The sequence below is a fragment of the Rhyacophila brunnea genome, unplaced genomic scaffold (genome assembly GCF_057557595.1).
Source record: "Rhyacophila brunnea isolate RB1 unplaced genomic scaffold, BYU_Rbru_1.0 scaffold_88, whole genome shotgun sequence".
Taxonomy (NCBI): domain Eukaryota; kingdom Metazoa; phylum Arthropoda; class Insecta; order Trichoptera; family Rhyacophilidae; genus Rhyacophila; species Rhyacophila brunnea.
Genome location: NW_028233359.1, coordinates 1160433 through 1187412, shown reverse-complemented (window position 1 = coordinate 1187412; position 26980 = coordinate 1160433). Strand labels below are relative to the sequence as shown.

General features: G+C 33.8%; 2 protein-coding genes across 2 annotated transcripts; one reads left to right on the top strand and one right to left on the bottom strand.

Moving 5' to 3' along the window:
* Positions 1–642: 642 nt before the first annotated feature.
* Positions 643–11059, top strand: LOC147063760 (uncharacterized). The gene is made up of 5 exons (XM_085959328.1): positions 643–856; positions 1757–1891; positions 3940–4089; positions 8561–8673; positions 10939–11059. The coding sequence occupies exons 1-5, from the start codon at positions 716–718 to the stop codon at positions 11057–11059; spliced, it is 660 nt and encodes a 219-aa protein (XP_085815454.1). The 5' UTR covers positions 643–715.
* A 1697-nt stretch (positions 11060–12756) lies between these two features.
* LOC147063759 (uncharacterized) lies at positions 12757–14170 on the bottom strand. The gene has a single exon (XM_085959345.1). It carries the CDS (start codon positions 13978–13980, stop codon positions 12871–12873), a length of 1110 nt encoding a protein of 369 aa, XP_085815471.1. The 5' UTR covers positions 13981–14170; the 3' UTR covers positions 12757–12870.
* Between the last annotated feature and the right edge of the window lie 12810 nt (positions 14171–26980).

The window sequence follows — 26980 nt, the reverse complement described above, 5'->3', positions numbered from 1 at the left end:
TTTAATAGAGTTATTTATTTTTTTATTCATTTCTTTATCATTTATTCAAAAATTTATTCATATTGTTTATTAATTTTATTGTTAGATTCCTAAGAAAGGTTAATTATTATATCCTATATGTATACTATAGTAATTTTGCCGCCAAAAGTGACGTCCCTGGAGAAAATGCCGCTCCGGGGCATTAATATAATTATTATAGTATACATATAGGATATAATAATTAACCATAGGAATCTTAAAATTATTAAACAATAAGAATAAATTTGTGTACTGCTAAGCATAATTTTATTTTATAAAAATAACCGTTGAAAATATAAAGCCACGTGTTCAACAGAGAAAGACTTTTCATTTTTTATTTAATTTTGTGATTCCTGGGTTCAGCCAAAATCTTGAGAAGAAGCCAGTAGAACCCTGAAAATCTCAGTTGGTACTTATTATTTAATTATTTAACATGAATAATAAAATTATTCAAATGATTTTAACAACAACCACTTACATTGATTTTTTTGATATAATATTATATCAATGATTGTACCTAACTCTATTGAAATAATATTATCTGATTTTATGTAGGTATCTCATGTAGGTATACTTCGTTTCACAAAATATTTTTTTCTTCATTATGGCAACACGAACGAGGACGCTTTATTTTCCTTTCTGGCACTGAGCAGGGCCGTAGATTAATATACGCAGACCAAAGCCCAAATATTAAAGCATGGATGGTACTATTATCAAGCGCGATCCTGATGAGGAAGTGCAGCCTTGGTTTGAAGTACCAATAATTACGAACCCAAACGTCCCGGACGCCTCCACCATAAAACAAGAGAATGCTGATGATTCAGGTTACAAGTTTGAGGTTAGTTTTTTTAAGAATCGGTCAAATACTTAACTACTGCAAAACACCAGTATGGCGTAGGTACCTATAGTATGTTTTTATATTTTACAAACTATTTAAAAATGTTTTCCCTTTTTGTTTAATCAATGACACTCTAACATTCAATTCAGCAGCAAGTATTATTTTATTTTAGTAATAATTGTTCATCATTATGTAAGTACATGTGCACGTGCATGGATTTACTGCTGACAGTACGTATTATCGCGGCCATAACAAGAAAATGCACGTATTGTCATGCAAGTTGCAATATTGCGTGCATCAATCAAAAAAGTTCGGAAGCTTCTGAATTTTTATGCGACAAATCTGCGCCAGCGCAGAAGAACGATAGTGGCGAACCTGCCGGCAAAAAACAAACTTCAGCGCTCATTTTGAGGTGTACCGATTTTTTTTTACCGTGAAATGATAACATCGCGTCTCGCTTACCCTTGATGAATGAGTTTGGAGAGAGACAGCACTTTGTCACGACAGTTTAAAATGCTAACGATTGCTGCAAATAAATTCATGCACGTGCACAGGTGCTATTAATCTACATATACTGCTAGATATATGTATCTTACTAAAAGATACTGTGTTTTTAAACGAATATAGCTGACTGTCAAACACATTTCGTGATTTTTTTTGACTTTTTTTATTATTTCATAGCATATTATAACTACTCAAATTTTTGTGTTAAAATAATAAACATTGCATAGGTAGATAATTATTTTTTAACTCTGTTAAGGAAATGCACGCTAACTTGTCTATAATAACATAATATTATACTCCAATTCTCCTACAGATATCAGAAATATTACGATTCATGGGCTACCTATACTATTTATATTATAATGACGTGATCGTATAGTATTATGTTCCTTTCAGTATCCTGCAAAACCTGAGACTGACTACAGGTCCGTTGACGTCAAGCGCCAGCTCGTCGAAGATATAGTACACCCCTTTTATGATGAAGATCCTCAAACAGGATGCTCGTATTCAGATTACAGTCTAGTTCAACAGGTATGTCCGATTTTACATGTAAAGACTTCATCTCCTCGGTGACGTATTCTGTCGAAGGTCGGCAATCGATTGCATTCTATCTCAATTCTGGATCAGCTATGAGCCTAATGCAGAATTCGTACTTAAGGTAAAATTGGTAAGTAACCGAAAACCATCTGGTAACTATAGACTATAGAGTTAAGAAATCCTTAACCATAGACTACTTTGGTTATGATCGCGCCCCCTTCTGTATTATCATTTACCACTGACAGCTGCTGTCAAAATAAATTCTCGTATCTATAAAACAGTCCATACACTCAAATTCGTTTAACAATTGATTGATCTCAATATGGATACCTATTGATAGTGTTAATTCGCTTGCCATGTACCTACATGTAGAATATGCATGTGCACAGTTTGCAGTTATTGCGAACAATGATGTACGCATGGTAGAATACGCGCAAAATGCCGATAATGGACAATCTCGAAAATAGAGAACAAAGATCTTTTGTTTTCGATTGAAACACAATTCTTACAATAATATTATAGTGTGAATAATCGTCCACAGTATTAGGTAGGTAGTATATATTATTATAATGTTACGAGTATGTACAATTTCATAACATGTCGACAAAAGAGTACCTAATTGAAAAAGATTAGGTGCCTAGGTACGTTGGTAGGTATACGATATTTTAATTACCTATTGCAAATTAAAACTGTTGAACAACTATTAAATGTCCGTGACATTTAATTCGACATACTTTCCGTTACTTTCGTTGATTCTGTACATGACTTAATTTAAGGTTCGTATCTTTCAACCTGAACGAAACAAATCTAACTAAACCATAGACAATATATGTATAAATTGTATGAGTAGAAAGTAGACCGGACATGGTTTGAGATTTGACGTTTGGTTCAGTGTATCATTAACAATCAAACCGTTCTCGGACCATCAGAAAAGGTTTGACATGAAACGTCAAACCAATTCGGACGATCCATAGACTAATGATGATCTGTCAAAGTGATGATAGGCATTATTCACATTTATAAATCGTTAGATATTCATATTAATACTATAGACATTTACACCATAGGAGTTCACTTGAATTTTGTATATAATAGATTAATAATCAATACCTATTATTCATAACTAACCATACGCGAACAAGAAGCCGTTTTTCGTCTTATTATCCCAAATTCCAGCCATATTTTCTATGCAAAGAGTTCGATTTAATTATTATCATGTCAGACCAAGAATTTATTTTCATTTTATTTAGGTATATTTTGTAACGGAGATTCTAAACTACAAACTGTGTTTTAATTTATAAGTACTGGAAACACTAATTAGTCGTCAAAAAAGCGTTCCCATGGACATTCTGCCAAACGGTGACCGGACAAAACAGATCATGAAAAAACAGAACAGTGACAAAACTGAACAGCCAGGGGAAAAAAAGAAACATAATTTTTTATGGAATCTATTTATTAATTAAATTTTAAACGAAATATATAATATACTTACTTATATTTATAAATATTTCACAACAAAAAAAAATTTTTTAAGTGAAATTATCAAGGCACAATATATACTTTAATTTTTTTTTACAATACCGTTATTTTGAACATATTGCATTTTTTTATATACTTATAGAGTTATATAAAATTGTATAATGTAATCACTGCATGTCGGCCATTCGGCGTAAATTACTCAATTTGTTTGTTTCATTTTGACAAATTACCTCCCATTATCCATAAAGTATAATTTTATTATCAACACTAATGACGTGTGCGTTAGTGTTATAAAAAACTCAAACATTACGAGTAACTTCAACATAACATTAAGGTGCATGTTGGACATGATGCTTCACGACTTTAAAACGTATTATTCCTGAGACAGACAAACGTACCTACGCCATGTGGTCCAGCTAAACTGGTGAGATGGAATTGGGCCGGACTATCGCTCGTTGAGTTTACATTCATTTGCCAAATGCACTCATATATTGGCGGCCACTGATAGCAGTAGAAAGAGCTGTTTTACCGTTACATAATTTTAATAATGTTGTTATTTTCAGAATCGTGAAACCGCTCTGACTAATATAAAGTCTGAGAATTATGAAGAGGCAGTCAACATCAAAGTAGAATTTATTGACAACGCAATCCGCCAAACCGATAATCAGAATCCCCAATGTTCCTCTGATCCGCAATACAGGCCATTAGATCAGGTATGTTAAATTATAAAGATAGTCTTTTTAAGCCCATTCAAGTCAAAATGGATGTTTTGCTAGCGTTTTTCAATCGTGACTCTATTCATGTTGTTTTGCCAGTCTATACTAATCATTGATTAGTATGATTAATAATATGAGTGATTAGTAATCATAAATGTCAAGTCAGGGCAGTGTCAGATTAATTTGACAGTAAACCGTTTCGTAAGTTCTATTTAAAAAAAAAACAACCAGTCCTTATAATATTTAGGTACTTGATAAAACTCATTGCATCAATGCTATATGGGAGATTTTATTACTATTGAATTGAATAAACAAATCCTATTTTTTCTAGATTTCTATTCGGCAATGTTTCACACATAAACCACTGAACATCGTAAGAAAATATACAGTTATCAATAACCTGGCCACAAACAACATAACACCTGCATCCAATAAAATGGAAAATATAATACAGCATTCAGAGATAACTATAGATGAACAAAACGTTCAAGTTCTGTAATCGTACTTGCCAAAGGAGGTTCGAATTGTCTTGAGAAGAGTTACACATTTTCCACGTAACTTTATTTGCAATGATTGTTATGGAGTGTTTGAATCTGAAAATCATCTAAATAGTCATTATATTTCATGCACGAAGTCTCAGCATCCTGAGAAATACAAAACACATATTGGTAAAAAATCACATCAATGTGATTTATGTTTTAAAACATTCTCTCGAAGTAGTCATCTTAAAAATCATAAAAAACCACATCAATGCGATGTGTGTTTAAAAAAGTTTGCTCAAATCAGTACTCTCAAAACACATAAAATGATACACACTGGTGAAAAACCACTACATTGCGATGTGTGTTTTAAAAAGTTCATTGCAAATAAAGGTCTCAAACGACATAAATTGACACATATTGGTGAAAAACCACATCAGTGCGATGTGTGTTTTAAAAAATTTCTGCAATTTAGTTATCTCAAAATCCATAAAATGACACATTCTGGGGAAAAACCACATCAATGCAGTGTGTGTTTTAAAAAGTTCATTGCAAATAATGATCTTAAAAGACATAAAATGACACATACTGGTGAAAAACCGCATCAATGCGATGTGTGCTTAAAAAACTTTACTCAAATCAGTACTCTCAAAACACATAAAATGACACATACTGGTGAAAAACCACATCAATGCGATGTGTGTTTTAAGAAGTTTATTACAAATAGTGTTCTTAAAAAACATAAAAAGACACACATACTGATGAAAAACCGTATCGTGAGTCCTGTTTCAAATCTTGTAACTATACAAAATAATACCTTACTACCAAATCATTGAGATAAAAATTGCTTAACTAAAACTAACAGGATACGTGGCTTCAAAAATTAGAATGTCATACGACACACGAAATGAAACCTAATAAGAAAATAAATATTTGTGGTCATTGAAATATCATAATAGTGATACCACTTCAAGTATCACGTCCCAAAAAATGCGACTCTTCTCGATAAAAAGACGACCTAACCATTGCTATTAAGGATAATCTTCAACCTGACTAATGATTCCACAAACGACTCAGAAAGTGCCGCAAGAAAAATGAAGTCGTAATATTCCATACAAAAAAAAATCTGACATGTGCAAATGTGACTATTTGCAATGTTTTCATCGTAAAAAATCTCACGGAAAACGACTGAAGATGCTGTACCATTCCAAGCAAACTAAGAGATACGCGCCTAACTTTAAGTGGCCGATTTCGAGTTCGTAAGTTCGATATTAATTTAATAAACAAAAACCGATTGCCAAAGTAGCTTTATTTCGTGGAGCACTGATGAGCAGGTATTAAAAAGGCCAATGATTAAAATTTGTCGCAATTAGTACGTCGCCTTGTAGCATAAAAGATAAATGCGCGGACGGGGCGTAAACCCAAGAGATGGTGAGTTAGATCCCTGCCGGGGTGGTTTATTTTTTTCAAAAAAGATTTTTTCTCTTAGTTATAATATATTTTCTCAGAAGTGTTTTTCAAAATTATGTATGTTCAACATTTTTATTTATAATAATATTTCATTATGAGCATATGCGATGGACTGAGGGAAGTGGCGCGATTTTGTGATTTCTCTACTCTCTAATGCTGGGGTATTTCAGGGTGAAAGAAGAAGTAATTATAATTATTGCTGTTATATAGTATATACCACTGAATTCGCAAAATTTTAATTCTCTTATATAAGTATTAATGTAAAACGCAAACACGAAGAAACTAAAATGCCGTATGGTACAGTTTCTATGAGATATTTTTGTATGCGTTTTTATTATATTGTGATTTAAATTACCTATTTACTATGTATGCAATATTGAATACTGATATGAAAATTTCTAATATAATTATAACCAACATAATATAAACATAATACCTCGCTCTTTACTTGCATTCATTGTAGGTAAGTACATCACTCAAAAATAAATACGTGTATAACTTGAAATGTTTTTTATTTATATCGAATGTCATTTCAGTAGCTATGTTTATAACATTGTAGTTTGATTTTAAATAAATAAAAAGGATTGCGCTGCATAGAGAAAAAATAATAATTATGGTTTAATTAAAAACCACAAAAGAGATTGAGAAATAGAATTTCGAAGCGCAATATTATGCAGAGATATGAATGTGTGAGTCACATACGAAAATGAATCGCACATGATTGATGCGATATAGTGTATGTTCCAACCTTAAAATACACTAATATTGAATGAGTATCAGTGAATAAACCGGGAGCAGTGGTTGTCAGAACAAAGAACAAGCGTATTCTCGACAAGTGCTTAAGTTTTTCCCGTATTCTTCTACACCCGAGATCGGTTGCCTGTTACTCCACACCAGGAAGGTGTTTCAGTTCCCATTATTTGAGTTAGCTGTAAGAAACATAACGATAAAATAAAATGTATGTAATAATAAATGGTATCATTTAACAAATTCACAAGTACCTAATTATTTAATGTTATTCTTTACAATGTTTTTAGATACTTAATTATCTATTGTGTAATACAAAGTGAATCTTTGATTTTTTTCTCTTAAATTCTCAGAAAAAATATTTTGCAAATGTTTTCAAACATAATGTAGGTATGTTTAATATAATATTATATTGAATGTTACATTCTCAAATCTTATGTTTTATTCATTGAATAAAATTAAATAGGTTTATTCCATATTCTTCGACACTCTCGTTCGATTAGGTACCTGTTAGATTGATACTACACACCCGTTAGGTATTTCAGTTCTCTTTAATTCTGCGTTTCCTGATTTGCCCTTATCGATTTGTAAGGTTGGCAAGGTATTTCATCGGTATTGATAGGTATCTATAACATTTTGAAGCTTGAGAGTTCATAATATTATGACAGATCGATCACTTCACGGTGAAGAGAGGCGACTGGACTGTTTTTTGGATCTAATACGATAATACTGATAAAAGTACGATGAAATTAAATATGAGAATATCAGAGCACTTGGCAACACAAAGACTGGTTAGGATACTGCTACATTTGGCAAAGTAATGTAATTAATTTAGTGCTCAATTGAAATACAGTTAAAAAGAAATGCCAGCTAGTTTGTCGATAGAACATGAAAGAAATAGTAGGTACTTTTTAATCTCAAAGCGTATAGATTCGGCTTTTGGTGTAAGTACCTAAAAATAAGAAATATATAGAACCTTGTTACATATAAAGGGAGTATTTTTATAATGTCATGAATTGATATTAGGATGTAAGTGTAAAGAAATATTATAAAAATAAATGGTGAAAACAATATACGAAGTAAAGCTCATCCTGGTGTTTTTTTTATTTCTTGACCCGTGCTCCTTTATAGCACTAAATTACAAAGTTGAAACAAACAATTTATTTCACACCCCAAGTTAGTGCACACCAACACCCATAGCTAGCTTCGAACTTGAGGGTAGGTACATCAGTAGATACGTTACGTTATGGTCTATTGAGTCAAAGCCGATACGTTAAATTAGAAGAGGGTAAGGCTATCTGTGTGTGGCTGTAACGAGGACCATGAAGATATCCTGGGCTGATCACATTACTAATGTGAAGTTTTTAACAGCAGCAAATAAGACAAAATAACTTATAGGTAACTAAAACCATCATGCCACAGAAAATCTGTATATTTTGACCATATTATTTACCCCAATGAGAAGTAGATATTTGACTGCTACTCTTTTTTTCTGTTGCTCAGTTTATTGAGGAATGCATAGAATCAACCTCGTTTGTGTATGACCTACAACCAAGTAATAGTCGGTAGAGAAGTTTCCAAAGGCATTTAGATAGGTAGGTACTAACACCAACAGAACTGTCTGCGTTTAGCAGAATTGAAGAGAAAACAACATTTTTTCCGGTTTTCGTTCCGACAATAATATCGGGATTTCCGGTGTAGTGCCGGTTCAAAGCCCTGCTTTTGAGGCGCACTTGAATCAACATATTATTCAAATGCGTAAATGTCTGAAGGGGGGCATGACGCCAGGGGCAGGGGTGGTAAAGATTTCTAGGCAATCTGACGGTAAATTTGTCGTTGCTTGGGCCGGGGTGACTCCTTTTAAGGGAGATAATCTTGCCAGCAGGTAGGTTTTGTTTTAAATCTAAGGGACGTATTTACTTTTAAGATAATATTTATTTGTGGGACAGAGGCTGTGAACTAGCGGGGTCGAATAGTATGATTTAAATTATTAAAATATTTGATATTTAAATTATTACATTGGTTATTTAAATTTAGCAAGTAATGAACATGACAAATTATAAATTCAATACGTTCACATGACATAAACAGTAAGTGTAAACAATATTGAAATAAAAATACAGGGTGATATTTATTTATTTTATTTATTTATAAAAAAAGAGTATTACGGCATTACAGCTATTGGCCAATGCGCCATAATACATAATAAATACAAATGTATAAAAATATCTTAATTACAAATAACAATAAAAATAAAAAGGCAGCATGAGTAAATAATAATGAAATATGATAATTTATACAATTATAAATTTAACCTATTTAATACGTCCACAAATATTATAATATATTATAGTTAATAAAAAACAAATCAACCTTGATGGTGCCATCAAATAAGCTAACCGCACGATACACAGCATCATGAAACATAACATCTGTCCTGTGACGAGGTATCTTATATAAGTGAATAATAAGAGTACATGGAAGCACAACCGAGTGAACTAGATTGATAGACCATATCTTAAAAACACACAAAATACGCCCACCTAACTAACATCATGTAAGCGGAATATATCAATATCATATCGTCGGCTCATTATGCAAACCATCCACGCCCGTCTCATGCAAATGCTCAGGAGAGAGCTAAAACGTATTATTACATTTCTTTTATAAATAAAAAAAGTATTAAAATTATGATAATATATCAAAAAAGAATGAACTTTAATATCGTAGAAAAACCATTTTAACTCTCTCCTGAATATCCACACAAAACAAACACAGAAGCATGCATAGCAAGCTGACGATGTGCGATTTAATTGAACATAGTTATTGCCCTTTAAATTGGCATTACTAATGGCAAATAAGTTCTGCACCTTGGGAGAACAAACAAAGAATGCTTCCGATTCCTAACATTTACAACTTCGAGTCAGAATTATAATATTCAAATGTAAATATTTAATAGATTGCGTTCTTTAGAAACATTCTACCGTGGCACCATAGGCAATCCGCAGCAGTGGCGCACCCAGGGGGGGGGGGGCAAGGGGCCTTGGCCCCCCCCAAAACATTGAAATTGAAAGCCAATATATTAGACAAATAACAACACGGAAAAAAATGATTTGAAATTCTCCAGCACCCTCTTTCAACACAAACATTTCGAAAAACTAATGTCGGGTTTTTTTTGAAACTCAATATCTAATGGAAATATCAAAAAATTCTCGGTGTTCACCCGAATTCCGGAGTGGTGTACACCAGTGGCGCAGCCAGGGGGTGAGGGGGCAAGGAGCCCTGGCACCCCTAAACATGAAAATTATCAGAATGATTTTAAACATTGACATTGAAAGCCAATAAACTATACCTTTGAGCTTAGACAAATAAAAACACGGCAAAAAAATGATTTGTAATAATTCTCCAGCACTTTTTTTAGAAAAATTTCTTAGATTTTAATTTCTAACACAAAAATTTCGAAACACTTATGTCAGGTTTTTTTAGAAACCCAATACCTAAGGGAACTGTCAAAGTCCACCCGAATTCCGGACTGGTGTAGGTCATGGCTGGGGAGGGCTGACAGGGCTCTAGCCTGGGGCCCGGGACGTTTCGGGTTGACCAGATAAGTGAGATAAACACATATCATAAATTAGCTTTTAATAACATTTTCAATTAAGTACTTATATAATTGTGCAATATATTTTTTGATTATTACGTATCCATACTCGACAGCTCCATTATTAAAGTAGATGTATTAAAAATCGCCAATAATTCACTGTATAAGTACCCTTAATTTGAACTAAAACACAATTTGAAAAACGTTAATGTAGTGTTTCAGTAGCAGTTAGCGGTAGGTAGGGGGCCCACCAAATATTCTAGCCTGAGGGCCCGTTTCAGGATGTAGGGACCATGGTATAGGTACACCGAGTGCAATAGACAAAAGACAGATAAACGAGATATTAAGCTGTGAAGAAGAAAAAGAGCCTATGGGACTAATTTACATTCTCCTTCTTGGGCCCCCCCCAATAATAAATCCTGGGTGCGCCACTGATCCGCAGGTATAGTGATCAGTCACTGCTTAAGTTCTTGTACCTCGGTCATCTTTGTCATTCTCCCTTTTCTTTTTGTATTGACGGATCATTTGTTGATGTGTGAATCTCTGCGCCAGGATTGCCAGTGACTTCTCAATGCCCGACAAAATGGCCAGTAATGCCGTGCCACTAGATGATTATCCGATTGTCGATGCTGTAGTTGCCAGTGATGTTGCCATATTCACCACTGCTAATTAATTATATTAATAATAATATTAATTAATGCATTATTCTCCAAAATCATATCGTAACCTTCCCGATTCACGCTCAGCAATAAAAGACGAGGTGTCGCTGCTCTAAGGGACTGTAAAGGTGTGTCATTGAATTGCCGGATCGGAAGTTCGCCGGCCGAGTAATCATCATAGACTCTACGAGGTTGCAACGATGTGCTCTCAACCTGGAATCTTTTATATCTTCGAAATCCTCTCGGTTGCTAAATTCTGCCTGGTATTCAGGGGTAGGGAATTCAATCTCGAGCCAAAATTGTGATCTCGGGATTCGCATTTTTTCAACAGTTATTACAAAAATTTTATGTACAAAAATAACATTGATAAAATCAAGCAAAAATATTTATTGTTAATGTGTACGTTCAGTCTTATAATATTGTAATATAAATAATAATGTGAAAGTAAGACAGTTTTATTTATTTATGAAGAGATAACAAATACAAGTTCAATTAAAATAAAAAATAACATATTATGTTGACAATAAATACAATATAAAACATTTAAAGATTTAATTGTGTTATCGAACATAATAAAATTAATAATCGCGTAGCGAACGATACTGCATTGCAACCGAAAAGATACTTTCGTTGATGCCAAAATTAATGTGAGAAATTGCCAACAAGTGTGACGTTTCGGACCGCTAACCGACGTGGCTTCGGGCCTCTTGACCACTTCTGACTGCCCACGACGGAGGACTTAAGATGATTGACTAATATTATCCTTAATACTCTCATCTAAAATACAATGCATGGCGTTACACATATATGCCATTTCATTAAAAAATAGGTTTTATAATGATTATATCTAAATTCTTGTTTTACTAGGGGTATATTATAGTATTCTGTATTAACATTCCCCTTCATCGTTTACACAGCACAATTAATCACACACACTATCAAAATTATGACTAACATTTTATTACCTAAATACATATTTATTGATTTACAAAAAATAATCATTTTAAATCAACAAGGAATTTGGGCATACGTTTCGTTTACCCAAGTGACTATTGGATGAGGTGTAAAGTTTAGAACTTTAAATTGTTCCATTATGAACGCTAATGGAACAATTGCAACAACACTCCAGGGCTGTATCAATAAGTAATGTGAGACCCAATTATAACAAATAATCAAGGCTTGATACACACATTCGAAATTATGCGGAAAATGTTCCCTAGGATGACCCTATTCAGGAGGCACCCAATAATCACGTCATTTCGTCTACGTATCTATAATGTTCAAGGCAGAATCCATTTATGTACTAACCAAGAAATATCCAGAATATTTCATTGAATGAATGAACTCGAATGATGAAATTTTATGCTTTTTCAGATTACTGATCTGTCTACATTTATATAAGCATCCGTCACATTGGTGTGACTTCAAGCAGAATGTTCGTTTAATGTATTGTTAGATGACTCATTTAAGAACATTTTATAGGCAAGCGTCGCCTTCTAACAGCTTTTCTAGTGTATATCATTTTTTGAGATTCTGAAGCATGACAATACGTGCATTTATATGAATATATAAGGCATTGAAGTTGTATTTCACCAGTAAGTATGTGTCATTTTATGTCTTTTTAGATGACTGACTGACGATGTCGTTGATGTGGTTTTTCACCCGTGTCTGTCATTTTATGTCTTTTGAGTTTACCATTTGTGATGAACTTTTTAAAACACACATCGCATTAAAGTATTTTTTTACGCGTATGTGTCATTTGATGTATCTCTAAATTACAATTTAATTGAATTTTTTTAAAACACACATCGCATTTAAATAGTTTTTACCAGTTATGCGTCATTTTATGTCTTTTAAGTTTACTATTTGAAATAAACTTTTTTAAACACACATCGCATTGATGTGGTTTTTCACCAGTATGTGTCATTTTATGTGTTTTTAAATGATTATATCGCAGAAATTTTTTAAAACACACATCGCATTGATTTGGCTTTTCACCAGTGTGAATCATTTTATGTTTTTTGAGATCTTCATTTGAGGTGAACTTTTTAAAACAAACATCGCATTTATGTGGTTTTTCACCAGTATGGGTCATTTTATGTGTTTTTAAGCGATCAATACGCAGAAATTTTTTAAAACACACATCGCATTGATGTGGTTTTTCATCAGTGTGTGTCATTTTATGTTTTTTGAGATATCCGATGAAAGTAAATTGTTTAAAACATACATCGCATTGATGTGGTTTTTCAACAGTATGAGTCATTATATGACCATTAAGATGAGAAATTCGAGAGAATTGTTGAGAACATACATGACATTGATGTGGTTTTTCACCAGTATGTATCATTTTATGTATTTTGAGATCTCTAATTGAGACAAATTTTTTGAAACACACATCGCAATGATATGGTTTTTCACCAGTATGAGTCATTATGTGACCTTCAAGACGAGAAATTTGAGAGAATTGTTTAGAACATACATGACATTGATGTGGTTTTTCATTAGTGTGTGTCATTTTATGTTTTTTGAGATCACTATTTGAGACAATTTTTTTAAAACACACATCGCATTGATGAGGTTTATTACCAGTATGTGTAAATTTATGATTTTTAAGGTGGGCAATTCGAGAGAATTTTTTAAAACATACATCACATTGATGTGGTCTTTCACCAGTATGTGTCATTTTATGTTTTTTGAAATCACCAATTTGCCTTAAATTCTTTAAACAAACATCGCATTGATGTGGTTTTTCACCAGTGTGTGTCATTTTATGTATTTTGAGATAACCAATGTCCTGGAAATTCTTTAAACATACATCGCATTGATGTGGTTTTTCACCAGTGTGCATAATTTTATGTCTTTTCAGTTTACTATTTGCGTTGAACTTTTTAAAACACACATTACATTGATATGGTTTTTCACCGGTGTGTGTCATTTTATGTTGTTTAAGGTTACCAATTTGCAGAAAATTTTTAAAACACACATCGCACTGATGTGGTTTTTTACCAATATGTGTTTTATATAACTTAGGTTGCTGAGACGTGCATGAAATGTAGTGACTATTTAGATGATTTACAGATTCAAACACTCCATAACAATTATTGCAAATAAAGTTACATGGAAAATATGCAACTCTGCTCAACACAATTCGAACCACCTTTGGCAAGTATAATTTCGAAACTTCCTGTTTCACGTTTAGTACATCTATAGTTATCTCTGAATGCTGTATCATATTTTTCATTTTATTGGTTGAATCTGTTATGTTGTTATTGGTCAGGTTATTGTCAATTGTATCTTTTTTAACGACGTCCAATGGATTATATGTGAAAAATTGCGGGGAAGAAATCTACAAAAAGAATAGGGTTGGTATATTTAATTCAACAATATTAAAGCAAATAAAAATAATTTTTGTTTTAACAGTTGTAAATGCTAGGTCTTTTTTTTGCTTAGATATAACTTACAAAAGAGTTAACTGTCAAATCGTTGTGTGGTGTGTGACACCCGTTGACTTTATGACATTAATGATTGGATTAGTCTGGCAAAGCAACACGAATAGAATCACGTTGACAAATTTACCAAATCTACCTATAAATAATGTTGTCGATTCGCGCAACCTATAATTGCATTTTCTCGAGAAATTGCTCTTTAGTGATTTAGCTCATTGTAGCTTAACGGTTTTTGTTAGTATGGAAATATGCTGCATATGGCTTGAGACCGATCCTTAAAAATCCCTTGATTGCATTACCGGACAATATTTTTTCAAAATTAGACTGAAGATTGCGTTATGGAACATTGACCAATAATATTTTTGAAAATATAATGACAAGTATCCGGACGAAATATGCCATACCACAACAGCACTCATCGAATATAAAATTTAGGGGTAAGTTTGTTCCATAAATGGACCTGTTAATTGATCTCTAAAGTCATGCGATATGTTCTGTGGGGGTTTGTGAATTCACTGGCTGATGCCGATAGTTAACCAACAATTGGTGCATTGAAAGCCAACATTATTCGTGTTATACAACTGGCAGTGCACGAAAAAAGTGTTCTAAATTAGGTGACCAGTATATGCTTCGTTGAGAACAGATACGGTGGCAATATGCCCTAAACCATTTAAAAATGTTAATGCCATGCACGTGTCTTTCGAATTAAAAAAACTACCAAAATTAACTAGTGTTCTATTTTTACAATTTATTTATTTAAAGTTCTATCGGGCTAACAAAACAACCTTTATAAAAAATTGAACGAACCTATTCTAATAACATGTATTACTACTCCACAGCCCATAAATAAAACAAGTTCTCGCACGTATTTTAAATTACTTCATTAAGTAAGAGCCGTTTCAGACGAGATACTAGTATCTGGGCACTGCACATTTAATAAAAATTCAAATTTATTTTACAAAGAACATAACAATTTTTTAATTTAAAACGTTCATGATTGACATAAAATAAGTGTTACAAATGAAAATACAGAACAATGTGAATTAAAAATATAATGAGTAATAAAATAAGAAATAAAATAACAAAAATATAAAAGTATATGGAAGCACACAGAGTGAACTATCGATAGACACTATCTTAAAAATTTATATAATAACGTCCACCTAAATTCACTCCCACGTAAGTAAAATACATCAATATTCGAATCGATTTCATTAAACATGGTCATTGCCCTCTCAATTGGCATTACTAATGGCAGGTTAGTTTTGAACCTTGGGAGAACAAACAACGGATGCCCTCGACTCCGATCAGAGACACACAAGCCAGCACCACCCAGAATGTCAGAGTTTTCATTTACGCTTCGTATAAGTCGGGAAAACTATGTAGCTAAATAAAGATCCTTTCTTAATTTTAAGTTACAGTATGAAAGCATTCCTAAGAGAAAGACAGTCGGATAATATCCATCCATGCATCGAAAACTGGAACAATACTCGCGAGGCATTAGTAAACCATCTCCAATATAATATATTATCTATATCAAGTTAGAGTTGACGACAATCGTCCAAGGCGACAACTTTCATGAAGAGTTTCAAGTCATCAGCAAACAACATAAACACAAACATAGCATTTTTAATTACCAATTCTATGTCATTTATAAAAAACGTAAACAGCAATGGCCCTAAGTTTGAGCCCTGAGGCACACCAGAAAATGTTTTAAATGTCTGTGACTGATAGAGGCCGTATGTTTTCCACTCCGTGCCACTCTTATGAATAGGAGTATCCTTCGACATCTTCCATGCTTCCGGAAAGATACCCGTCTCCATTGTCAGATAAAATATATATGAAATTGGGCCCTTGACAAAGTCAATACAGCTCTTTAAAATAAATGTTGGAACATATTTTGCGGTCTCTTATTCTCAGTATTCTTCATTTTTTTAATAAAATCTAAACACGTCACCCTCATCAATTGACAAGATGTCAACGGATTGGGCACCGCATGATCGTTTTCTCTACATATATATGAACGCGACATACTTGCTACTCCGTCTAAACGCGACCATTCATGCAGCGTCTCGAGACAATGGTGTCGCGTGTGAAACGGCTCTAAGATTAAAACATGTATTGCTAATTCCAACCTTCAATATAAGACTGCACCGAGGGAAGAAAAATAACACATTATACAATTGAACGAACCTGATGTATTGGCCTGTATTCTGAATAAGAACAACCCGGTTTAGGATCTTCAACATCACATAATGGGTCTATTACATCTTCAATAGTCTCGCGCTTGATGACGGATAGTTGATCATCCGTCTCAGGTTTTATATTAGAGAGGTCCGCTAAAAGATACTGAAAGAAACCTTATGGTTAACACAATAAAACCACTTTCACTTGAATGAGTAATTATAGTCAAAATGAATTAGAAGATAACCTGCCCTAACCTAAATCACAAATATATCGTAGCTGTCAAAATGTATACTTAATCGAGTTATTTTTTAAATCAACGTTTAATATCATTGTGTCTCTACGGAGTTTATAAAAAAGCAGCATATTATAATAATATATTAATCGTTGTTAGTCACAATACAGAGTAATTGTAAAAGAAATCAGTTCCCCAAAACTAACCTCAAAATTGCAACTTGAAACGTCGGCATTCTCCTGCTTTACGTGAGTGCGAACTTCCGGGCTGATTGGGTGGCTAGTCTGCGTATCAAACAAAAGCTTGCCTTCTGTATCAGATTGTTCTCCATCACATTCTCGCTTTACGTCCATTTTATGGTAAAAATGGGTAAACATGTCAGGAAGAACGTGACAGATAGGATCCATTCAAGGTACCTACATTAATTTAAGTGTTGCCGCAATACGTAATCATTTATTATGTATGGCCGAAATACTGAATAGTCTATACCGTGGAAGCGATTAAACAATACACTGTGCTTTATTAGATTTATGTTTTGTACTATTCTTTTTGAGTAGGTAGTTTTTTACCACTCGGGTTTTGCCTTTCGATATTTTCAAGCACTACACGTATTCACCAATGGCAAATAAACACTAACAGCGTAGGTAGGTATACTGTCACACCTATGACTATTGGGACTCTCCCGATAGTCTTAATTACCTACGTAATTATTAGGTGTAACCGTGTCATCTGACCATAGACTAATGTACGGTTGCGGAGGCATCGTCTTAAACGGGCTCGGCTGCCCGCCGCGCATGAAGATGGTGGAGATATTCGCATACCCGTGCCTTTTAGTGAGAAGTGCCTGTGGTATGATTACCCAGAAAGTGTACCCAAGGACGTGGTAAAGGGAGGACTTACGAGGAGAACTCTGTCATCTCCGTCATGCCACCGCATGGCGGAACCATGTAACTATGTATTCATCATTGTCATCATGTGTTGTGTAGGGTAGGATTCATTGCTGGTGACGGAGATACTCATGTGAGGGTCTCCGTCCATTTATCTTCTTTATAAACTTATGCATATCATCGCTGGACCAATCTCTTGCATTAAATGTTTCCGCGTCACAGCGATCTAACTATATTCTTCTTTCAATTATCAACCTAGATTCCCACCAAACACATGGTCTTTTGCAGCTGTTTCCCTCCCAAAGAAAAGCTTGCTGGCGTCCACCCTGTTGGACGGAGGTACCTTAAAGGTTGGATGAAACATGCAAGCCTAACTCCTAACTCTATGTGAGTCTGGGAATCCACGCCATGGGAGATGCTTCCCGGCGTGGGTTTAGCTGCTCTGAATAGCGGCAGGATCCACTCCCTTTGATAAAGAGAATCTCATGCTCTACACCGGAAGGTGGCAAAGGCAGGTGGACGTGAGAGCGAGTTCGGCACGGGCAGCACCAGAATTATAAGTCCGACACTAGGTAAAGTCATTAACCCTCATTTAACAACATTCTTTACATATGAGTAGGTATCAGTCTCGTATGTAGGTAAGTATTTATCTTATTAACATTCTGTAGGAGAACCTTCAGTCTTTTTATGTGACAGTATGCTCATATAGATGTACGCAACTGAGTTATCTTAAAATCCATGAAATGACACACACAGGTGAATAACCTCATAAATGCAAGGTATGCCCATATAGATGCTCGAAACTGGACAATCTTAAAAACCATGAAATGACACACACCGGTGAAAAACGTCATAAATGCAAGGTATGCCCATATAGATGCTCGAAACTGGACAATCTTAAAAACCATGAAATGACACACACCGGTGAAAAACAAGATAAATGCAAGGTGTGCCCATATTGCTGTTCGTTACTAAGTAATCTTAAAAACCATAAAATGACACACACAAATTATTTTTGCAACCCTCTGAAAATATTTGATGCCAATGTCTATCAATACGAACCTATGTAATGTTTTTATTAATTAGTGTCAAGCATTATACATATATATTTATAAGCTATTTTTTGAAGTTTTATTAACTAATTACCTCACATATCATGTTAGATTATCTTACCATATAATTACAACATATTGGAACATAAGATGGCAAAACATGATAACTTGGAAAATCTTTTTTATACCAAACGTGGAGAATCAAAACTTTGAAATACTTATTATATATCTTAAACTCATTTTGAATAGATCATTACATTATATTATTTTCAAAAGACAAATTCACCAGAAAGTTTCAAACAATCTCAAAATTTAAAAAAGCTCTCCTGCACAATTAACAAAAGTGCATATATCAGGTTTTGCCATCTGAACACTGAATTTATAAAATGAAGTTATTATTTATTACAATTATTTTCTTCGGTAATTATGCTAAACATGGCGTATTATACTTATAAATTACAGTATTTTCTTAATGCTAATTTCCTCAAGGCATACATCTCAACCACGCAGCACGATCGGTCCATCCCTTACATACTTTATTAGTTACTTCGTTCATATTAAGTAATGAATTGCTTTTTTAAAACTAATATGACTAAACATTTTATTTCTTATATACCTATTTTATATAAAATAAACCCGTTACGTTTTGAGATTATTGATTTGCATTCGTCATCTCGCGTATTCTTACATTTTTTTAGATCTTTGTTCATGTGTTCATTCGTGTTACTTTTACACACCGGGCGAAGGACTTTAAGAAGGGCGAAGGATAAAACATTTACGTAGTTGAGCAGGGAATCAGATCAAGTGTTTTATTTAATCGTTTATAGAGATCAGGGTAATGGTTTATTTAATATTTAAAAACACCAAGAAAATCCTGTTGATGACAGGTAGGTGTCACTAGGTACCTATAAAGTCAAGGGTCACAATAACAAAATATTACAAAAAAAATATGAATTGTTTAAGTAGAATGAATAGGTAGTTGAATAGATCATTATAATTATTATAAACAATACAAATAGGTACCTATTACAATCAAAAGGTGTAAAAACGTCAATTCTGACTCATTACCGAGTTACCGACTAAACACAGCTGATTCGGCTTCATCAGCTTAGGTTCGCTCTTCACAAGAAGCACGAACATATCCGAACTTGACTGGCATGTCGACAAACCTAAATTTTCGCCGTATTACGAATTGGAGATAGCCGCCGATAACAGTTTAATGTATGGAATGCCTTCCGTATTAATTTGGACGATGAAAATAATGGAAACGTACTAAAGTGATGACCGTTAAGAATATACCTGCTGGAAAGATACTTCTACGTTAATAATTTATTCAAAAAGAGAGTCTCCGATTTTAAAAGAAGATATAATGTCACACTTCTCTGGAGGCCTGGAGAGGCCGGAACCATTTCTGAGATGACTCATAGTAATGGTCGATAACGAGAAAAAAAAATCCGGTAACGTTGTTTGTCAGAACGCAAAAAAATGCAACGCTGTATTTGTGATGGGAGTCGCTTGTAGCGCTTCTCGCTGATAGCGAGATCAAAAGCGAAAAAGTTTAGGCTTCCAGAGATTGCAATTAATTGTAAACATAATATACATCGCGCGTTCCGAGAAATTGATAAAAAATGTAATAAATAGTAAAAGTATAAGACAAATGAAAATCGCCGTTTAAACCATTCCGAGGTATTTATTTGTTCACTCCAAAGTCTTAAATAACAGACGTTGACCAGCAACCAGCATACCGAGCAAATAAAGGGAATGCGTATTCTTCGCTCTGACGCGAAATGGCAATGACAACATCTTGTTGTCCCAGATAGATGTAGCTTTTCACCTGCTCGAGCTGAGTGCCATTGATGAGGATCTCTTTTTGGCCTGCAAAGCAGTTGAACATGACTTTCGTCTTTGTTACATTTATTTTCAATCCTACTTTGTTGCTTACTTCAGCGAGTTCCTGCATTCTGCTTTGGAGGTCTTCTGAGTCTTGCAAGAAATTTACTATGTCATCGGCAAAGCGCAGATGACTCAGGTATTTTCCATTTATGGGATCCCTTTGTCATTCCAGTCATGTTGCCTAAATAAGTCTTCAAGGGTAGCTGTAAATAATTTAGGTGAGATTATATCACCTTGTCGGACTCCTTTGCTGATAGGAAATCTGCGTGATGGTTTATGGAGATTGACAGATGCTGTTGCGCTACTGTATATATTATTGAAAATATTTATATAGCACCCAGGGATTCCTTGTTTTCTGAGTGCGTCGAATATTGAACATATATGTTCTTTGAGACTACTAATTCGCGAGCATCTAGTATATGAACATACATTACATTTATAAGGTTTTTCATCAGTATGTGTCATTTTATGTCTTTTAAGATTACTAGATATCGTACATCTATATGAACATAGTTTGCATCTATAAGGTTTTTTACCATTAATTGTCTGTTTATGTACTTTAACATTACTTTGTTGCGAGACTACTATGCTTTGATTTTGATCAGGAATCACGTCCATGTGCACCATTTTGTGAGTTTTTAGAGCATTTCCGCATCCGAAAACTGCGTTACAAATGCAGCAAATCAAATTACGTGAGAAATGGTTTACTCTTCTAAGAATAAGTCGAATTTCCTTCGGAGCACCTCGTTCTAAGATTTCTTGTTTAATGCTATTCTCATCTATCGTCACTTATGAATACTGTATCGTTCTCTCCTGGATGCCATCGTCTGAGAATATTTGACTCTCATCTGTATCGTGATGCCTCGTGAAAAATCCCTTGGTAGAAATCTAGAAAAATCGTAATAATCGATATCAATATTATCAATAATTATGAGTTATAATATTCAATTTATTTTTTTGACGCTTTTGTTTTTCAGCACTTTCAGACATTATTAAAAAGCGAAGTAAGAGTGAAATATTGTTACGGAAAGAAGAAGTGGGTCAAAACAATGCACTTATATGTATATATACATCATCTTAAAGAACAATAATTGTATCATGTTCTGTTCTAGTGTGTCGTTGGAGAGTGTGCACAGTGCCTGCCATGCTGAAAGGCAAAGCTAGAAAATTATATTCAAAATTCATCAAGCAACCTCGATCATTGACAGTATTTTAATATTCCATACATCAGAATTCCACATGATTTAATAAATTATTAACGACAGGTACTATTCCGGATGGGAGAAAATAATTCCCAGTAGAAACCTTTACGGTTGGTTTCAATATATCGTGAATATGGAACATGATTATTAAAAATATTATCACTATTATTAATGTGCAAATTTAATAAATTATAACGTTTGGCTTGCCTACTTTTGCGGTACACTTCGCTTTTGTCTATAAAGTATTGGTTGTTTAACGATAAAGAGTTATTTGAACACAAAATTCCATTAACTTTTATTTGTCTAGTCTGCAACAGATTAGGGTAAGGAGTCCAATCACTTATCCACACTAAAAATATACGCTGCATTCAAGGAGAAGTGAACCGAGACCAAAGAGATCTCTAATCTCTTTGACCGAGACTATCTTACTTTAGAGATGAATCTTTAACCACAGCACAAGACTACACTCATTAAAGATGGTATTTGTTTTTATAATATTAATAATTTATAACAAAGCACATGGGAGACTTCAAATTTTATGTCAGGAGAAATATTGCTAGTTTCATGACTACTTGGTGCGATTTGCATTAAATGTCATTTACCTTTCTGTTTGTTGTGATTTGACAACTATTTTTTTTGCTTAGATAGAACTTACGAAAGGGTTAACTGTCAGACCGAGCTGTGATACTGCGCATACTTTTTGACATTTATGAACAGTATTTAGACAGGCAACCATGAATAGAGTAACGATCGAGAACCGATTCCAAATTCTCAAAATAATCTTTGACTAAACGGATTGGTTAATAGACAAAATTGGCGTATATGGAGTCCAATCTAGGTGAGACCCTACAGACCCTATTACATCAAAATAAATGCACTGCTTTTTGCGGTTCACATGCTGGTGAAATCATCAAACTTTATTTAATAAAAAATTAAGCCGGCACTCGCGTTACGGTCAATGTAGATCATTAGGCACTGGACATTGATCAATGATATTTGTTGCTGTTGCATGTATCCATTGATGCGGATAAGATGTACTACCTACAAGCTGAAACTACGTAATTATAACTGCTACCGAGGATGTTATACGTAGTTCAAATTTCAAGTAATTGATGGTTAATAAGTTGCTGATCAGCAATCACGTCCGTGTGAATCAGTTTGTTACTTTAGAGCCTTTCCGCATCCAAAACAGCGTTCCGAATGCTGCAAATCACATCACAACATCACAGAAGTTCCGGTAAACGGAAGCCGCGACAGCCTCTATGCAAAGCATAAAAGGAGATCTGCGGAAACCCCTACAACTAGCCCGCCTCGACTTAGGCCGACGATTCTCCCTACAGACGGACGCCAGCGAATACGGAATGGGGGCTGTTCTCTTCCAAGATAGGGACGACGGCGATCGACACAACATTTTATACGCCAGCGGTTGCCTATCGGCAGTAAAACGCAACCTAACTTCGCCCTTTTTTTTAACAGAAAGTCCTTTTACCACCAAAATATCCACCAATATGTAGTCGTATAGATCTTATGTAGTGCACAATGATAGTGTTAATTTTAATTTTTATTGAAATAATACCCTTTTCATACTAAATAATACAATAAATCACTATTTTTTTATATAGAAGAAGTTACGGCACGATTCCCTAACTTCGCCCAATGTGTTTTAGTAGGTCCACTAAAAAAATATTGTCTTTGGATACTCGAGAAATTTATTAATAATTGACCTTAAGCAAATTCAGGTCTTATGCTAGACAATTTGACATATTTTAAAGAAATATCTACGTTGGCGAAGATAGGAATCACTTCAATGACAGTTTCATACAACCTACCAATTTACGCTAGGGCTGTCAAAACCCAAAGCATTATAGTATCATTTTTTTGTATTGATTTAGGTACATAGTATTTTTTTAATAATGGAAATATGAGAAAAATTGTTAACTGGTGATTCAAAGTGATGAATAGTTTTTAGTCTAAAAAGCATAAAAATAAAAAAACTTTGTGACAACCCTAAAGCCAGAGGAAGTGTAGGAACAAGTAGTTCACAAAACATAGCCTGACATTGCATACTCAAAGAATTGATGTTTTATTATAAATATCGGAAATCGCACGTTACATTTGGCAAGCAGGCTATATCACTATATTATGTTAAAAATATAAAGAACCTACCTCTACAAGATTCGTGGAAATCAGCAAAAGTTCAGAGGTATTCCGAAAAAATCTCTTCAAACCGGACTCCAAAAAACGGCACTAACACAAACACGGTGAAAATAATGGCGGTTTGAAAATTGTCTGGTCGTCGCTATAGGATTTGTTTCCCGAATAGACCAAATGTCAATTTTACAGGAGACGAAAAACAAATTTCATTGTCGTATATTTTAATATCAGTAGATGTATCAATCATTCTTTCTATACTGTAAGATTGCAACATTATCTAAGAATAGATTCCAAGAATAATATACTGGTATAAATCATTAAATGCACAGAAAATACGTTTTATTTACAAGTACTCACTGTGGATATACGGGAAATTTTTAGCGCTCTCTCAGAATAATGGATATTCGGGACAAAACTTGGACGTTCGGGATTTAAGACCGCCGCGCATTGCTGCACGGCCCACAGATTACTGAGTGGTCAAAAAGTACGCGCCTCAAATGTTATATTTATTTACATGATAATTGTTAATAATTACATCTACTATTTAAATACTTAATGATCGTAATTACCCAAGTTCGTATGTAATAATAACATGCGGCAATCGCTTTTTCGGTTTTTTTCGGATTAAGTAATAAAATAGTTTTTAAGTACTTAATTAAATATTTTTTTATTGAACGAATAATTCACAAGATTTAAGAATGTACCATTCCAATAATTGAACATACTTACATAATTTTTTTTTAATCACTTCTGAGAAAATATATTATACGGTACTACTTCAATTAATAACCGCCGTCACGGTCATTTCTCCAATATTTTATGATGGTAGGTACTTACTCGTACTTGCTAACAATTTTATATTAATGCTTTTTCCAAAAAAAAAAAAAAATCTATTTATATATATCTGTATATTATTATATCTATATATTTCTATAATTGACAATTAAACTTATTACAAACCACCAAATAAATATTATATAATATTTTCTATTTTAAGGAATAACAACACAAAATAATAGCATGTATAAATTAATTACCATTGGCTGCTAATAATATTAGGTAGGTACCAATATCCTAAGTAGTTACTAACATATATATTAAATTAAATTAACTATCAGGGCATTTAAAAATAAATAATAGCATCGCCCTTTATTTTCATAGAAATACCTAGATTAAAAGTATAATAAAGACAAACAATGTTTGATTAATAATAATTTGAAATAATAATTATTTTTTACATCATAGTAGCTGCCGGGTCATACTGTAGAATTCATATAACCGTTGGGATTTTGTGTCATTTATCAAAACAAAATGCAGTTATTTAGGTTAAAATACTCACTTCCACAACTCTACTGTAAGTTCAGGACGAACTGGTGATGTATCAGCTATAAATGATCTCTTCAGATTTGATGAATTCACTATTAAAACAATAGTAACGTTAAAAACAATATCAATAAGACGAAATTTGAAAGAAGTCTCCAGACGGCCGAAAAATATGAAAGTGGGCGTGATTGTTTTGAGCTAGACAGCGTGAATGTGGGAGCGAGATGCACGGCGTGAGCGCGGTTTGATTGGCTAAAGTCATATTCGGGAAATAAACACTCAGCCAGAGATATATTTCGACCGAAATTAACTTGGATATTCAGGTACGAATAGTTGGACATTCGGGAGAACACCACGGAGTAATTGTAACTTAACATGGCGTTATATCTCTGTTCCTAGATAAAAATATATTGTTTTTATTAATGATTTCGGTAGAGATCCATAAAAGAAATTGAACTGCATTAAAATGTCGATTTCGACATAAATGGATATTCAAGAAACAAATCCTATAGCGACGTGGTGACAGGACATATATTATCTTTAAAATCGCCTTAGTGGCTGAAAGTGGTACGATAGTAAAAACATGAGTTTTTAGTGTTTAATTGATTTAGGTGAAGTTAGGGACACTTGGCGAAATTAGGGGGTTTTACGGTACCACAGCAATGAACAGGAGGCCCTCGAGATCATCTGGGATAATAAACGTCACAGGGTCTGCCTAGAATGATGAGAGTTCACCCTGGTAACCGACAATAAGAGGCTTACTTGGCTCCAACAAGCGAAAGACCAAAGAGCGAAACTAACCCGATGGGCGATCCTATTTTTCTTTCACCAACACCCACTCTCAGAAATTCCATTTTTGTTTTTATTAATTTTTAAAAACTGCCGTTTTTGTTTCCAGACACCTCATAATCATTCTGCTTCTTGCATCTCACCATTTTAAATTTAGTTCGTCTAAGACAATACACGTTCGGTATAGCAATAAATGTTGGGAACTTTGAAAAGCTTGGTATCAAAGTGGGATATAAGCCATTTTCAAAAATTTACAGTAGACACAAACATGGGTGTTAAGTGTCAGTTTTTCATATAAACTACCAATATTAAACTCAATAATCTATAATGAAAACTTCCTTTTTTGATATTTTTGATGGATTTTTTTAAAAGTGCACCACTTGCACTAACATAATCAATCAAAACACGAATTTAGTGGCACATAAGCCATTTACAAAAAAATACAGGAGACTCACAAACATGGGCATAAAGTGTCCGTTTTTCATATAAACTACAAACATTAAACTCAATCTATAATGAAAACTAGCGTTTTTGATACTTTTGGCGGATTTTTTGAAAAGAGCACCACTTGAACTACCATAATCAATCAAAACATTAATTTAGTGGGACGTGGTGCTTGTCCCACTTTGATATCAAGCTATTCTTATTATTTAATCTATGGTTGGTACCTACTTGTGCTTAAAATAAATAAAATTTGCTTGAAAATATTTTTAGTGTCTTTTTCCGGGAATAAATTGAATAGGAACCTATGTCTTAACCTAAACGTATTA